The 13504-nt window shown below is 44.4% G+C and overlaps 2 protein-coding genes and 1 long non-coding RNA gene across 5 annotated transcripts in view; 2 read left to right on the top strand and 1 right to left on the bottom strand.

The window, feature by feature from the left end:
- The first annotated feature begins 903 nt into the window (after positions 1-903).
- Positions 904-5105, top strand: sts (steroid sulfatase (microsomal), isozyme S). The gene is made up of 9 exons (XM_034864143.1): positions 904-1057; positions 1297-1418; positions 1997-2119; positions 2890-3301; positions 3388-3524; positions 3759-3896; positions 3973-4132; positions 4404-4525; positions 4735-5105. Exons 1-9 carry the CDS (start codon positions 918-920, stop codon positions 5103-5105), a joined length of 1725 nt encoding a protein of 574 aa, XP_034720034.1. The 5' UTR covers positions 904-917.
- A 4327-nt stretch (positions 5106-9432) lies between these two features.
- The window catches only part of pnpla4 (patatin-like phospholipase domain containing 4), a 5781-nt gene continuing 1709 nt past the window's right edge, over positions 9433-13504 (bottom strand). For all 3 annotated transcript variants that reach the window (XM_034864958.1, XM_034864960.1, XM_034864959.1), the window contains exons 3-7: positions 12670-12764; positions 12089-12224; positions 11365-11430; positions 9969-10121; positions 9433-9764 (exon numbers count right to left, since the gene is read on the bottom strand). In XM_034864958.1, coding sequence (XP_034720849.1) covers positions 9630-9764; positions 9969-10121; positions 11365-11430; positions 12089-12224; positions 12670-12764 — 585 coding nt within the window. In that variant the 3' untranslated portion in view covers positions 9433-9629. The remainder of the gene's footprint in view (positions 9765-9968; positions 10122-11364; positions 11431-12088; positions 12225-12669; positions 12765-13504) is intronic.
- LOC117939570 overlaps positions 11995-13504 on the top strand; it is a 20470-nt gene continuing 18960 nt past the window's right edge. The window contains exon 1 of the long non-coding RNA XR_004655620.1: positions 11995-12070. This is a non-coding gene — a long non-coding RNA (uncharacterized LOC117939570). The remainder of the gene's footprint in view (positions 12071-13504) is intronic.

A 13504-nucleotide genomic window follows, 5' to 3' on the forward strand; every position in this document is an offset into this window, starting at 1 on the left:
TGATTATTTACATGGAGTCTGGTGGAGATATGCTGCTCTATACACGCTAAAAGTAGTGATTATCTCCATGGAGTCTGGAGGCTGGTTCACTGATTTACAAAAGGTCTTACTCTGTAGGGATCATTTCCATAATGTTGTCATTTTAAAACAGCACCTTCTTCCTGGGGTCCTTCAATCTGTTCCTGTAACAATACTCTATATGACATCACATTACACACACAGACATTTGTTGGGATTTAAAATGTTATATGTGCTTAAACATTGTGTGTGATTAGCATTATACATTCAAGCTAAAAGGTAAAAGCATTATTTCGACATAAATGAAGACATGTTGGTCATGCATTAAGTTTGTTGTTATAAGTATATAGTTTGTTGTTTTTTATATTAAGTTGTTTTGCAATACTTCTGTTTTATAATATAAGATGTTCCGCTACATTTAGTTATAACCCAGCTCTCCTAAATGTGTCAGAAGTAGAATTGATTGTTAGGGGTGCTCCCTGAGTCTGGTTTCAGCCTTTTACCCCCACTGATCTTCTCCTGAACTGAGGGTCATAAACCTTCAGTCACATTCCTACTGAAAAGATAACGCATAAGCACACAAAGACGTCCCTGTGGTCTAAAGACCCCCCCTTTGTGAGATAAAGCTAGGGGTGTAAGAGCCAAGGAGTGAGACAAAGGAAGGGGGGAGCTGCGTCAGCTGGATCCAGGTAACTTTGTCTCAGGATATCCTTTGTAATAAATGGATTCACATCAACATCTGAGATTTTGATACTAATTGAATGAACCCTGAGAATGGAGCAGGAGTTATGTATTTATTAGGATCTATTTGGGTATTAAATATGTCATTTCCTTTGACGGTAAGATGTCTTTAATATTTTTACAACCATACTGTCCCCTAGCGTCTCCGCTCTGACAGCATGACGTCCGCGTGGCTGCTGCTGCTCCTGAACATCGGCCGCGTGTGTCTCCAGGGAAACGGGAAGCCCAACTTTGTCCTGATGATGGTGGACGACCTGGGGATCGGAGACCTGGGTTGCTACGGCAACACAACCCTGAGGTAAAGCTGTGTGGTGTACAGTGTTTCTCCTGGGGTCACTGCTTGAGTACTGCCAGAAATGGTGTATTTAAGATGTAGTACTTGAGTAGAATATCTTTGTACTCTTTCCACCTCTGAACGTGATTGACACAAGTTAAGGTTGGCTTTATTTATTTTTCATACCCAATCTCCAGGTGAGAGTTTGGGACTTGGTGTCTCAGTGTGCACGTGACTGGGGATGACTTGTGATTTTGCCCCAGGACCCCCAACATTGACCAGCTGGCCCAGGAGGGGGTGAAGCTGACGCAGCACATCGCTGCAGCGAGCCTCTGCTCTCCCAGCAGGGCGGCGTTTCTCACCGGACGCTACCCGATCCGATCAGGCCAGTTCCCACACACACACACACACACACACACACACACACACACACGCACACCAACCTGAACTGTTAGGGCCAATCAGATTGTCAGGGCGGGCTTTATACGATGATGGACAACCAACGTCACATACTCTGTTGCTCTGATTGGTCGGAGGTCAACTGTTAAACCCTTTGAGTGTAGTATTTGTGTCCTAGAGTCCTCTCACTTACAGTTCATTTGGTTTCAAGTCTTTCTTTAAGTCTCGGGGCCCATTGACGGAGCCCCTCATTCACAGCATGCATTTCAGCAAATAGACAGTTACATTTCAATTACAAAAGGACAAGACAATCCCACGCTATGGGATTTCCAAATACACAGTGTCAGCCCTAACGTGGTCTGTGGTCTCTCATACTTTGTGTCCCTGTTTAACGTCCCTGTCTAACGTCCCTCTCTAACGTCCCTCTCTAACGTCTCTGTCTAACGTCCCTCTCTAACGTCCCTCTCTAACGTCCCTCTCTAACGTCTCTGTCTAACGTCCCTCTCTAACGTCCCTCTCTAACGTCCCTCTCTAACGTCCCTGTCTCACGTCCCTCTCTAACAGGCATAGCGGGGGACGGCAGGAACTGCGTCTTCACGTTCATCGCTGCGTCGGGAGGCCTTCCCCGCCAGGAGGTGACCTTCGCTAAGATTGCCAAACAGCAGGGCTACGAGACGGCTCTTATAGGTACAAATACTCCAAATACTCCAAATACTCCAAATGCTCCAAATACTCCAAATATTCCAAATACTCCAAATACTCCAAATGCTCCAAATACTCCAAATATTCCAAACACTCCACGTTGTTCAGAGTTGCTCTCGACTGCGTTTCCACTCGATGTGTGAAAGCTGAAACATCACAGGCTTCCTCAGGCTTTGTATAATTCTTCTCTCATGTTAAGGATCCAGGACATGGATTATGTTACTGTATTTTATGTTATGATATTAATATTGTTACATGGTAATAAGTGTTTTTTTTTTCATTGTTTTTGCCGTTTATTCAGCCTTTTTATCTAAGCTTGTGGGGCTTTTTCTCTATTTTTTGGGGCATTTTCTATGCTTATTTCGATGTTTATTTGAATCTGGTCATTGTCAGACACTCTGTCCAGCCGCGAGGACAGGACTCGGTGGACTCTTAGTGGACGCTGACTGATGGTCAGCTGAATCACTTTACATTGCAGCTTGATTCTCACTCAGACTTTCTACTTTCTCCTTTATTTTCCGTTCCTTTTATTTTATGCTTTGTCGCTTTTTCAACGTTTGTGGAGCTTTTGTCAGGGTTTGTTTTTCGGACATTTTATACTGTGTTGTCATTGTCAGACACGGTACCTTTTACATTGCGGCTTGTTTCCTTAACACAGGACCAATGAGTCACTCCGATACTTAAAAATGACATTTTCCTGCCTGAGTTTTCATGTTGTTTTTTTCTCTTTTGATATCTTGTGTTCTCTCTCCCAGGGAAGTGGCACCTGGGTCTGAACTGCGAGAGCAGCGAGGACCACTGCCACCACCCCGGGGTCCACGGCTTCGACTACTTCTTCGGCATCCCGCTGACCAACCTGCGGGACTGCCAGGCGGGCCACGGCACCGTGTTCATGGTCTATAAGTACCTACCGTACAGGACGCTGGGCATCGCCGGCCTCACCGCGGCCGTCCTCCACTACGCCGGCGTCTTCGTCCTCCGCCGGCGGCTGCTGCTGAGCCTGCTGGCTCTGGTCGCCGCGGGCGCGGGTCTGGTAGCAGGGCTCATCGTGATCATGCCGTACATCAACTGTGTCCTCATGCGGGACCACAGAGTCGTGGAGCAGCCGTTCACGTCTGAAAACCTGACCCAGAGGATGACCCAGGAGGCCGTGGACTTCATAGAGAAGTAGGTACTGTAAACTGACTCCCCTGATGTAGAAACAGTGGCTTGGCCCTTTAAAGAAAAGGATTCTGCGTCTCGTCTTTCTGCAGGAACTCGGCGAGGCCTTTCCTGCTGTTTTTCTCTTTCATCCAGGTGCACACGGCCATGTTTGCTTCAGCGGCGTTCAGAGGAACGAGCCGCCACGGCATCTACGGGGACGCCGTCCACGAGGTGGACTGGAGCGTAGGTAGGAGAGAATGGAACGTCACAATCCAGACTAACAGACGACAGAAAAGATGAGGGGGGGAAAAAGATCCAAGATGTTTTTATTTATGATGTTACATGTGGACTTCAGCTTTTGGGGACCACTTGCCTTGGATCCCAAAAACCTTGAAATAGGATTTCAGCACAGTCTTCTGATCCTGAGACATTGAGACTGGTGAGGTGAGTGTACGTTAGATCCCTAAAACTCTGTTCTCAGGTGAGATCGTGCGGACCCTGGACAGACTCGGACTGAGTGAAAACACTCTGGTTTACCTGACGTCAGACCAGGGCGCCCACCTGGAGGAGATCTCGGCCGAGGGGGAAGTCCACAGAGGATGGAACGGGATATATAAAGGTGTTGTTTAGCCGTTTCCAGTTCAGAGATGCAGGGTCCTGCCTTTTAAAGACTTTCTCTCCTCTCCTCTGAGCAGCAGGGAAGTCCACAAATTTTGAGGGCGGGATCCGTGTCCCGGGACTCCTGCGCTGGCCGGGGAACATCCCCAGCGGCAGACAGATAGACGAGCCCACCAGCAACATGGACCTGTTCCCAACGGTGGTGCAGCTGAGCGGAGGGACGGTCCCGCAGGACAGGTCAGGCTTCCACATGTCCCGAATGATGCCTTTGCATCTTGAGCAGCATCCTTCTTATGTAACTTTAACCGTTGTTCATGTGAAATCTCCCATGGGGGTTGCGATTCTGCCTTCTCACTCCACGACACAGGTCTGTGTACTGCCCCCCTAATCCCGAGTCTTTGATTTCATAATACCAGTATGTGATGATATGTAAAGCAGAGGCTCGACCCAGGCTGGTCTTTGGGGTTCCCAGTGGTTTAATGTCTCCTTCCTGTCCTCTGGCGCGCAGGCAGATAGACGGTCGGGATCTCATGGATCTGCTTCAGGGGAGAGCCGACCGCTCCGACCACGAGTTTCTCTTCCATTACTGCAACGCCTACCTGAACGCAGTCCGATGGCATCCCAAAAACAGTAAGTCCAAACCAAACGCTTCATCACTAATGTGAAGCAACCTGTTACATGCACTGTTTGTCTTACCTTTTTCTGATTTTTTTTTTGCTACTTTTGAAAGCTTTTTCAGTTCTTTTTAGATATTTTCTGACAATTTTTTCAAAAATGTTTTTGCTCCTCCTGTTTTGGATCTGTTGGTCCATTTAGTGCTTTTCCTGCTGTTTCTGCAGGCAGCTCGGTGTGGAAAGCCTTTTTCTTCACACCCAACTTCTACCCTGAGAGCGAGACGGCGTGTTTCCACACGCACGTCTGCTTCTGCACGCCGGACGCCGTGACGTACCACGACCCTCCGCTGCTCTTCGATGTGTTCAGGGACCCGTCGGAGACGACGCCGCTGACTCCCGACACCGAGCCGGCCTTCCACGCCATCCTGGCCACCATGGAGGCGGCGGCCGAGACCCACGGCAGGGCGGTGGAGCCGGTGGAGAGCCAGATCTCAGCGGGGAACGTGGTGTGGAAGCCCTGGCTGCAGCCGTGCTGCTCCACCCTCACGCAGCTCTGTCGGTGCCAAGAGGACGCGGGGGGGTCTTCAACGAATTAATGAAGTCTGACATTTCATATTCTAAAGAGTCTTAAATGAATTCTATCTGGATGTTTACATGGGTCTTTCCACTGGTCTTTTGTTTTCTCTGTGGACATTTGAATTACATTTACATAAATTTGTTTTCTACTTTTACTTCAATGAACTGATACACGTAATGGAGTTATTTCACTGTCATATTTCTAATCTTTTTATGATTATTCTGTGTGAGAATGGAAGAAGTACCCAGCTGTGAGGCAGCGTTGGTACGACCTGCTAGGTCTGTTCGCGAGGTGAGAAAAATACTAATCCTAATCTAAAGAAAGCAATATTTATGCTTTTTATAAAAAAAGGACCAATTTGGGTTTTGTAGTTCAGATGTCTGTCCAGGGAGACTTCATTATTAGGGGCCAAAATTACACATCAGGAGAATCTTTCTAGATTGTTGGGGAAATAACATATGTTGTCAAAAGCATTGAGGAGAAGTATGACCATATTTATTCTAACCCTGTGTCTGCAAATCAAGGATTTAAAAATGTGCTTCCCAATCGCTATTTACGCGTTCATTAAAGATACACGCCACCAGTGAAATGTTTGGGGGATCCGTTGTAGACGGACCCCCAGCTGAGGTCAGATGGTTTAACCAGGGCAGCAGGTCAGATTACATCATGTGCTTACATAATTACAAAAAGGTTCTCGTATGTTTTTCAGGGAGTTTTTTTAAATGATACCAGTTGATAACCAGTAGTTTATGTGGAAGTGGCCAGTGGTTTGAGAAAGTCTGCTTTTAAAGTATGTCCATGTACATAACACAGCAGAAAATGTTAAGTTTTGAATGAAACCAACAAAACGTTGGAAAAGCTAGAGCAGATAAATACATAACACTGAAAAAGAGGAATCAGGAACACCTGAGATGGAAGAAGAGAGCAGGGCTGGACCTTAACGGACCTGGACCTTAAGCCAGGGACACAATGCACAGTGGATTAAATACTCATCAGGGATCTTTAACTGTATTGCTTCAGAGTAAACATCATTTTCCTGCCAGGCCCTTAGGAAGTGAAGGATGGATCTCCCAGCAGGAACCTCCACCGTGGTAGAAATGAGATCACAGGCCGCAATCACATTCCCTAAAATGAGTTAAGACGTGGGCAGAGGCACATGACTGTTAGTGCCTTGCTTGCGGTTTAGACCCCAGAGGATTTAGTTAGATTCCGTCCCCGCTCCGTGGAAATCTCTTTGTGCTGCATTTATTTATTACTTCTCTGCTCTTCAGTGGATTTCAACATGCCAATCAGAGTTAACGTTCTGCAGGTGTGTGCAGTTTTATGGTGAAGTCAGCAGCTGAACAATGTCACTAATAAACAGGTTCCTGCAGCAGGCTGGTTTCCAGACAGCAGCCCCGTCAGCGGTTCATCACGGAGGGAAACAAAAATGTAGAAAAACCAAACGGGAATCTTTTCGCCCAGGGTGGAAACTGTAATTTAAGGGAAGCCTTAATCGAGCCTCATTACCACAACCAGCAGGTGGGCTTACGTAATACCAGTGGGGGGTGTGGTGTGTGTGTGTGTGTCTGTGTGTGTATTACATATGAAAGCTGTTTTAGATGTTGACATGTAATGCATTTCCCTGATTGAATGGATTAGTGTTTGGTGTCTTAAATGTCAGAAAATGGTGAAACCTGTGCATCATCGTTTCCCTAAACACAGGACGACATTCTCATTTTTCATGTTTTGTCCAACTCAAAAGATATTATGCCAAAAAGACATCAAACAAGCATTAAAAAAGCATTTTTAAAAAGTATCAAAACCATGTAAATGCTTTGAGTCTCCTGAAGTGGGTCGGAGTCTCTCGGGACTGTTTCACTAAGTAACAACAAAGTACTGACGTCCAATACAGAGCCCTGAAGCACCCCGCTGTCCAGATATGCTGGACTAAATATATAAATATAATAAGAAAGCTCTTACTTAGTGTTCCAGCTGCTGCCTTTAGGGACTGAACAGCCTGATTGTGCAGATGGGAACATAATCTTGATAATATGTGCAACAAACCTTGCGACCCTCCTCTCAGTGAAGCACGCCTTAACTCTCGAAGTGTACACAAAAAAATTGTAAGAAATGTGTTTAAAAACTCTCAAAAAGCAGCAACATGTCAAGAAAGTTGAAAAAGAGTCCCGTGATTGGCCGAATGAAGATGGCAGCTTGGAGATTAGCTCCGGCCCGACCCTGCCAGATAATAGTGTTATTTATATATATTTATTAATTTTCCCACTGTGTGCTCCCACTGTTGTTCACAAATCGGTCTAAATCTGTTAGTGAGCACTTCTTCTTTGCCGAGATAATCCATCCACCCCACATGTGCTTATTAGACAGGTGGGCCTTAGGCAGGCCACAATAGAAGGCATGTTCTAATCTATATGTGAACCTAGATCAACATGTGTGCCAGATGAAAATTGGCGAGGGGTTGGATATGTGCTCTTCTGATTCTGCTCTACTCCACTTCCTTCTTTCAGGACGCTTTGCTTTCGTTCTTTCGCTTTAGCTCGTACGCAGCCGTCATCTTCTTCTTCTTCTTCTTCTTCTCCTAATTAAACAGCCGCCCGTCACTAGTGCAACTCCACTGCTGATCTGCCAATGGTCATTTCAAATCAAATCATCCAACGAGCATTCTCCGACGACGGCAGGTGACCGGTGACGTAGTTTATGATACGATGACGATCGGTAAAAAAAGGACTGAAACGTTTCTTGTTTAATTTCAACAACTTTATTAATCCCACAACACATACATATACACAGAGTAGATAGAAAAAGAATGATAAATAGATTTCATGCATTTAAAAGCTGAATAGCCAAAGGGATAAAAGAGTTAGCGTGTCAGGTAAAAAAAGAACATTATCTAAAGAATCAGTTTCATTAAAGTTTCTATTTGCGTCCCTAGAGTTTCATATTCAGGGTGTTGATGCTGCGTGATGTCACACAAAAAAACAACTTTCAGCGCTGGAAGACGTTTTGAAGTAAAAGTACTAAAACCCCACCGTTAAAATACTGTTACGAGTCAAAGTCCTGCAGTGAAAATGGTACTTCAGTAAAAGTATCCAAGTATCATCAGGAAAATGTAAAGTGTTAAAAGTAAAGACGTCTTCTCCCATTGTCCAACCAGGATCCAACCAGCTGTGTTTAATGACATCATCATCTCAGCTGGACCTGGAGGCCATATATTATATCATATAATATATTATATACATTTGATTATAAAGTACATTCAAATCATTTAACAAACACTAACCCTCCAACATGCAGGACAGCACTAAAGTCCTTTATAGTACAATGCTGATTCAAACCTTGGTTGTTATATTTAACCCTTCCTGTTCAACCCTGAGAGGGAATCAGAGACTGTTTGGAATTTATGGAATGGACCCCCAGACAAATAGGGGAGGGTCATGTCTTCTAATTCTTATTTTTATTCTGTATTCATGAAACTAGCTCCATTTCAAAATGACTAGATTGGTGCTTAGTTTTCCATGTAGATGTGTTCCATGTCCCTTTCAGTCTCGGCCCCCCCGACTACTACTATGACTACTTTTCTTTTTTAAAGGGCGGCGCCCGTGGGCACTGCAGATCAAGAAGCCTGAGGGTCAGGCTGACCTGGCTCTCTGCTGGTCCCGACCACGACAAGGCCATCTGGGTGATAAGGTGAAAGGTATCAGGCCACTGGGGGAAGAATCTGAGCTTATTAAAGACTCTTAGCTCGGGAAGATCACAGAGCCGAGGAAGCTGTGTTTTAATAAGTACAAAGATAAAGTACAGGTCACGGGGTGAGCTCGACTCGCATCGCTCCTGGGTTGGCAGGAGATAAACAAGAAGAAGAAGAACAAACCCGGGAGTGGGGGAGCCAGGTGTTTTGCATGACCTTGCTTCAACGATAGGATGAGAACCCAACTGGTAACAAGGAACCAGGGTGGAGAAGAGAGCTTGATGGAGAGAACAAGTAGTGAGGGGTTTGAGCGAGTCTGGTCCCAGTTCCTGAAGGACTGTCTGTTGGTATAGAGTGCCAGAGAATCGGAGTCCTTATGCAGAGCTGTAACTCCTTGCAATATTGCCACTAAAGATGATTGACTTCAACTAAAGAACCTCATAATCTTCAGCACCCACTGAAGAAAACATAGATCTAGTAAAACTGACAGATCTACATGTTAGAATGTATTTACAGGACTGTCAAAGGGGGACGGGTCTCTGTCTGCCCTGTTGGACGCTCTCCCTCTTACGATTAAAATAGTTGTGGAACATTATAACTTTATTATATTATATTTTTATTTATTTTATATATTATTATAACAGGTTCAAGTAAATCTTATAATGGATATGTGTGTGTTAACTTATTTAAACAAACGAGGGTCAAGTCTCTTTTGACTAAAGATCTCAAAACTCCTCCGGTAGCCCCTTTTATTAAAAAACTAACAGTCCATAAATACAGTAAAATCCATAAAATCCTTAATTACATCTCATTAAAGGTACTTGGCTCCAGGCTTGTGTAGAATCAAACTGAGCGTTATGAGCTCATCCAGTCCTCTCTCTTCAGGAAGCCCACCGCGTCTTTGAAACCTTCTTCACACAACGCCTGCATGCCGGCGCTGGACGGGGGGAACAGAGCCCGGTTCAGACGTTTCAGGTTTTCCACGGAGAGCTGAGGAAACCAAAGGAAACCCATTTCCATCAAGCCTTCAACAACACCGGTGACGGTCAACTGCCACTGAGACCCAGCTTCCACTTCCATGGTAACTCCTACTCATCACATCTCACATGTAGATTTAAGCTAAACACGGATCCCAGTTATGGACTAGACTCAAGACTGAACATGTATGTCTTCATCAAATGATCCAATCCTCACCATTATGTTCATGTTGGCCAGTTTGAGTTGAGTGTTGGAGCGCCCCCTGTGGACGGGACACACGTCCTGCAGTCCGGCAAACGGAGACACAGTGATGGTCCGGCCCAGCGGCAGGATAGGCAGGCTGTCGGAGAACCCTCCATCCATCCATTTCTAAAGCAACAAGCATGAAATGGAACTTTATCTGACGTTTAATGCTTTTTTTCTCAAGGTTTTTAGCTCTTGTTTAACATTTCTTTTTCAACTTCTTGCCACTTTCTGACACTTATTCAACAGAACCAAAAACTTTGAAAAAAGTCCAAAAAGCGTCAAAATAGTTGAAAGAAGTGCAGAAACGTCGGAAAAAAACAACAAAAATGTAAGAAAAGGCTACTATACAGTCAGATAAAATGACAATAAATTAAAAAAATAAAAGTGAACCGTTGGCGGTGGTTAAAACTGAGTTTAGCCAATAAAAAATGGGCATCATTTGCAGACGACAGTAAAGTTTGTAAGACATTTTAATTTAGAAAAAACATTGTTTATTTTTTAATCTGCATTTTTAAATTATTCCTTTTCGTTCCAAATATTGTAGCCAGTTTTTTATAAATGGATTTGTATGATGTTGTCCTAAAACAATGAGTTGATTTCTTATGAAATTAAGTGACTGCAGGTCGCTCACATGACAGTTAAGTTTGACTAAGTAAGTAAGTAAGTAAGCTGAGAAACTGTAAGTGTGAGCCGGGTACAGTTAAGTTTGGCTGAGAAACTGTAAGTGTGAGCCAGGTACAGTAAAGTTTGGCTGAGAAACTGTAAGTGTGAGCCAGGTACAGTTAAGTTTGGCTGAGAAACTGTAAGTGTGAGCCGGGTAAAGTTAAGTTTGGCTGAGAAACGGGAGTGTGAGCCAGGTACAGTTAAGTTTGGCTGAGAAACGGTGAGCGTGAGCCAGGTACAGTTAAGTTTGGCTGAGAAACGGTGAGCGTGAGCCAGGTACAGTAAAGTTTGGCTGAGAAACGGTGAGTGTGAGCCAGGTACAGTTAAGTTTGGCTGAGAAACGGGAGCGTGAGCCAGGTACAGTTAAGTTTGGCTGAGAAACGGGAGTGTGAGCCGGGTACAGTTAAGTTTGGCTGAGAAACGGTGAGTGTGAGCCAGGTACAGTTAAGTTTGGCTGAGAAACGGGAGCGTGAGCCAGGTACAGTTACGTTTAGCAGAACAACAAGGTGACCATGCGTTTTAGGCACCAAAACCATTGTTTTGATTATGAAATCCCTAATATTAGTAAAACACCAATCAGTGTTTAATATAAACTATGTTACATTGTTAAAAGGGACAAATCTTCAACTGGTTTCAACTCATTCCAAAATAGCCTATTAGTATCTTGAACTATAAAGTCATATTATTTTTATAAACATATTACCTGTCCCCGTAACTCCACCGGGTGGAGTCCTGCGTAGAACGGCACAAAGCTGCTGGCCAGCAGAGCCTGGAAAGGTTACAGAATATGTTACAATCCCAATGAACAGAGCGTCAAGAAAAACCTGCCGACAGCGTCAAAATGAGCCCCCCCCCCTTGTGTCTGAGCTGAGAGTGGAATGGTTAGAACGTCTGGCTCTGTTCCAGATGTTTACAACCTCTCCCTCCGCTAAAAAAGCCACAATTGTCAAACTAATTGACAAAAGTTTCAACATGTAGAAAACAAAGACAGAAAAAAAGCAGACACAAAACATAAAATACAGCAACTCAAAATAGAAGGAAAATGTTGAAAAAAGTGACAAAATTGAACAAATGTTGCCACAAGCGAACAAATCTTCTAAAAAAAAGTCAAAGTCAAATCAGAATTTTACAACTACTGTGTTTTTCCCAAAGATGTTCAGATTTTACAGATTCTATTCATCCAACGTCTTGAATAACAGTTCATATATAGCTGCTGTGAATGGAGCTGAGTCCTAATGTTTACACCTGGCTCCGCCCCCTGGAATAAAGTCAACCAATCAAACATTTCTGTTGAAGTGGTTGGGATCGGCGTTCAGAGCAGAGACTGTACATTAATGGAGGTTTAAGGCACTTCTGCGTTTGCAGCGCTTGGCCGAACCGGATGCGCTGTCCATTGATATTACCAGTGTGTGGTTCAGAGTGGGCACCTGTATGAGTTCCTCCCTGGAGGAGAACCGGGACAGGATCTGGTTGTGGCCACTTCTGGAGTTAGTGACGGAGACGTGGAGGCGGCCGGCGGCCAGACGGTGAGCCTCGCTGGGCAGGATCTCTTCTATCCCCTCCCTGGGGACGGTCCACACACAGATACACTCATCTGTCAGGTTTATTAATCATAGTAACAGGGCATCTCTTTAGATAAATATTACTCCATCTGAGCGATATTTAGATATATTATATTATTTATTTAGTCATCAAGGTTTTTGCTGTTTTTGTTCCTTTGTTTGACACTGTTGATCCTTTTTTCCTCAAATTTTTCTTCATTTTTTGAGATGTTTCTTTCCAATGTTTAAGCCATCTTGTTCTCGTTTGAGTCATTTTTAGGAATAAAGTTATATATTTTTTTATGTTTTGGACATTTTCTTGTTTTACTCTGTTTCAGGCACTTCTTTCAACATTTTTGCCACTTTTCCGGACCCTTTCAGCACGCTGGTTAACGTCGTAAAGCTGTGGTCGTAGATAGTTATTTGGGGATTTAACCCAGCTGTTTGGCAGTGTATTGTGTACTTACCGTAGTGTGAGCAGGAAGTCGTATCCCGGCGTGGCGCCTCCAAACGGCTGCCGTCTCACGCTGTCAGCAAACCGGTACGTGAACTCTTTACAATTCTGGAAGAAGGGTTAAATAGAGAAGAAAAAAATAATTAAAAAAATTCTTAAATACATCGCGATTCTCTCTGGAACGATTCAACGCTCCACATTAGGTGAATAACAACTGTTAAAAAACTTGCCGAAAAGTGTCACACTGCAAGATACAACCGCCAGAAGATACCTTAAAAAATAGTTTCTATAGAAGCCAAAACATTGAAATAAAAACATTAACGCCACCTCAGAGGCAAACATACCTCTAACTCTTAAATAAAGCGGTTCAACTTAAAGTTGAAATGTTTTCCTCATATCGTGCCGCCCTGGAACACTAGACCTGAGGTGTGTTCTGGGTAACGTGAAATCAACCAATCAGAGCTCCTCTCCCATTCCCTTTACCAGCCAGGCGCGTTTGGACCTTTGTGCATTGCTGTTATGGAGGATTTACACCGTCATGTTTTTTATTTGTAATCCCCTGTGTGTGTGTGTGTGTGTGTGCTGCTGCGCTTTACTGTGTGTGTCACAAGCACAGTGTGTCTCCCTGTGTGTGTAACAAGTATAGTGTGCGTAGTATGCATGAGCCTAGGAACATTTTACTAATTCGCACACCTCCCTGTAAGACCAGCATGCCCGGAATGCACCTGAACACACCTCCCTGTAACACCAGCACGCCCAGAATGCACCCAAACACACCTCCCTGTAAAACCAGCACGCCCAGAATGCACCTGAACACACCTCCCTGTAACACCAGCACGCCCAGAATG

The sequence above is a fragment of the Etheostoma cragini genome, chromosome 24, assembly GCF_013103735.1.
Source record: "Etheostoma cragini isolate CJK2018 chromosome 24, CSU_Ecrag_1.0, whole genome shotgun sequence".
NCBI lineage: Eukaryota > Metazoa > Chordata > Actinopteri > Perciformes > Percidae > Etheostoma > Etheostoma cragini.

Bases quoted from the DNA above. Each gene is read 5' to 3' on its own strand.
- sts (XM_034864143.1), top strand. From the start codon at position 918: ATGACGTCCGCGTGGCTGCTGCTGCTCCTGAACATCGGCCGCGTGTGT. The intron at 3,525-3,758 runs GTAGGAGAGAAT...CTCTGTTCTCAG, and splicing joins CGAGGTGGACTGGAGCGTAG to GTGAGATCGTGCGGACCCTG. The intron at 4,133-4,403 runs GTCAGGCTTCCA...TCTGGCGCGCAG, and splicing joins GGGACGGTCCCGCAGGACAG to GCAGATAGACGGTCGGGATC.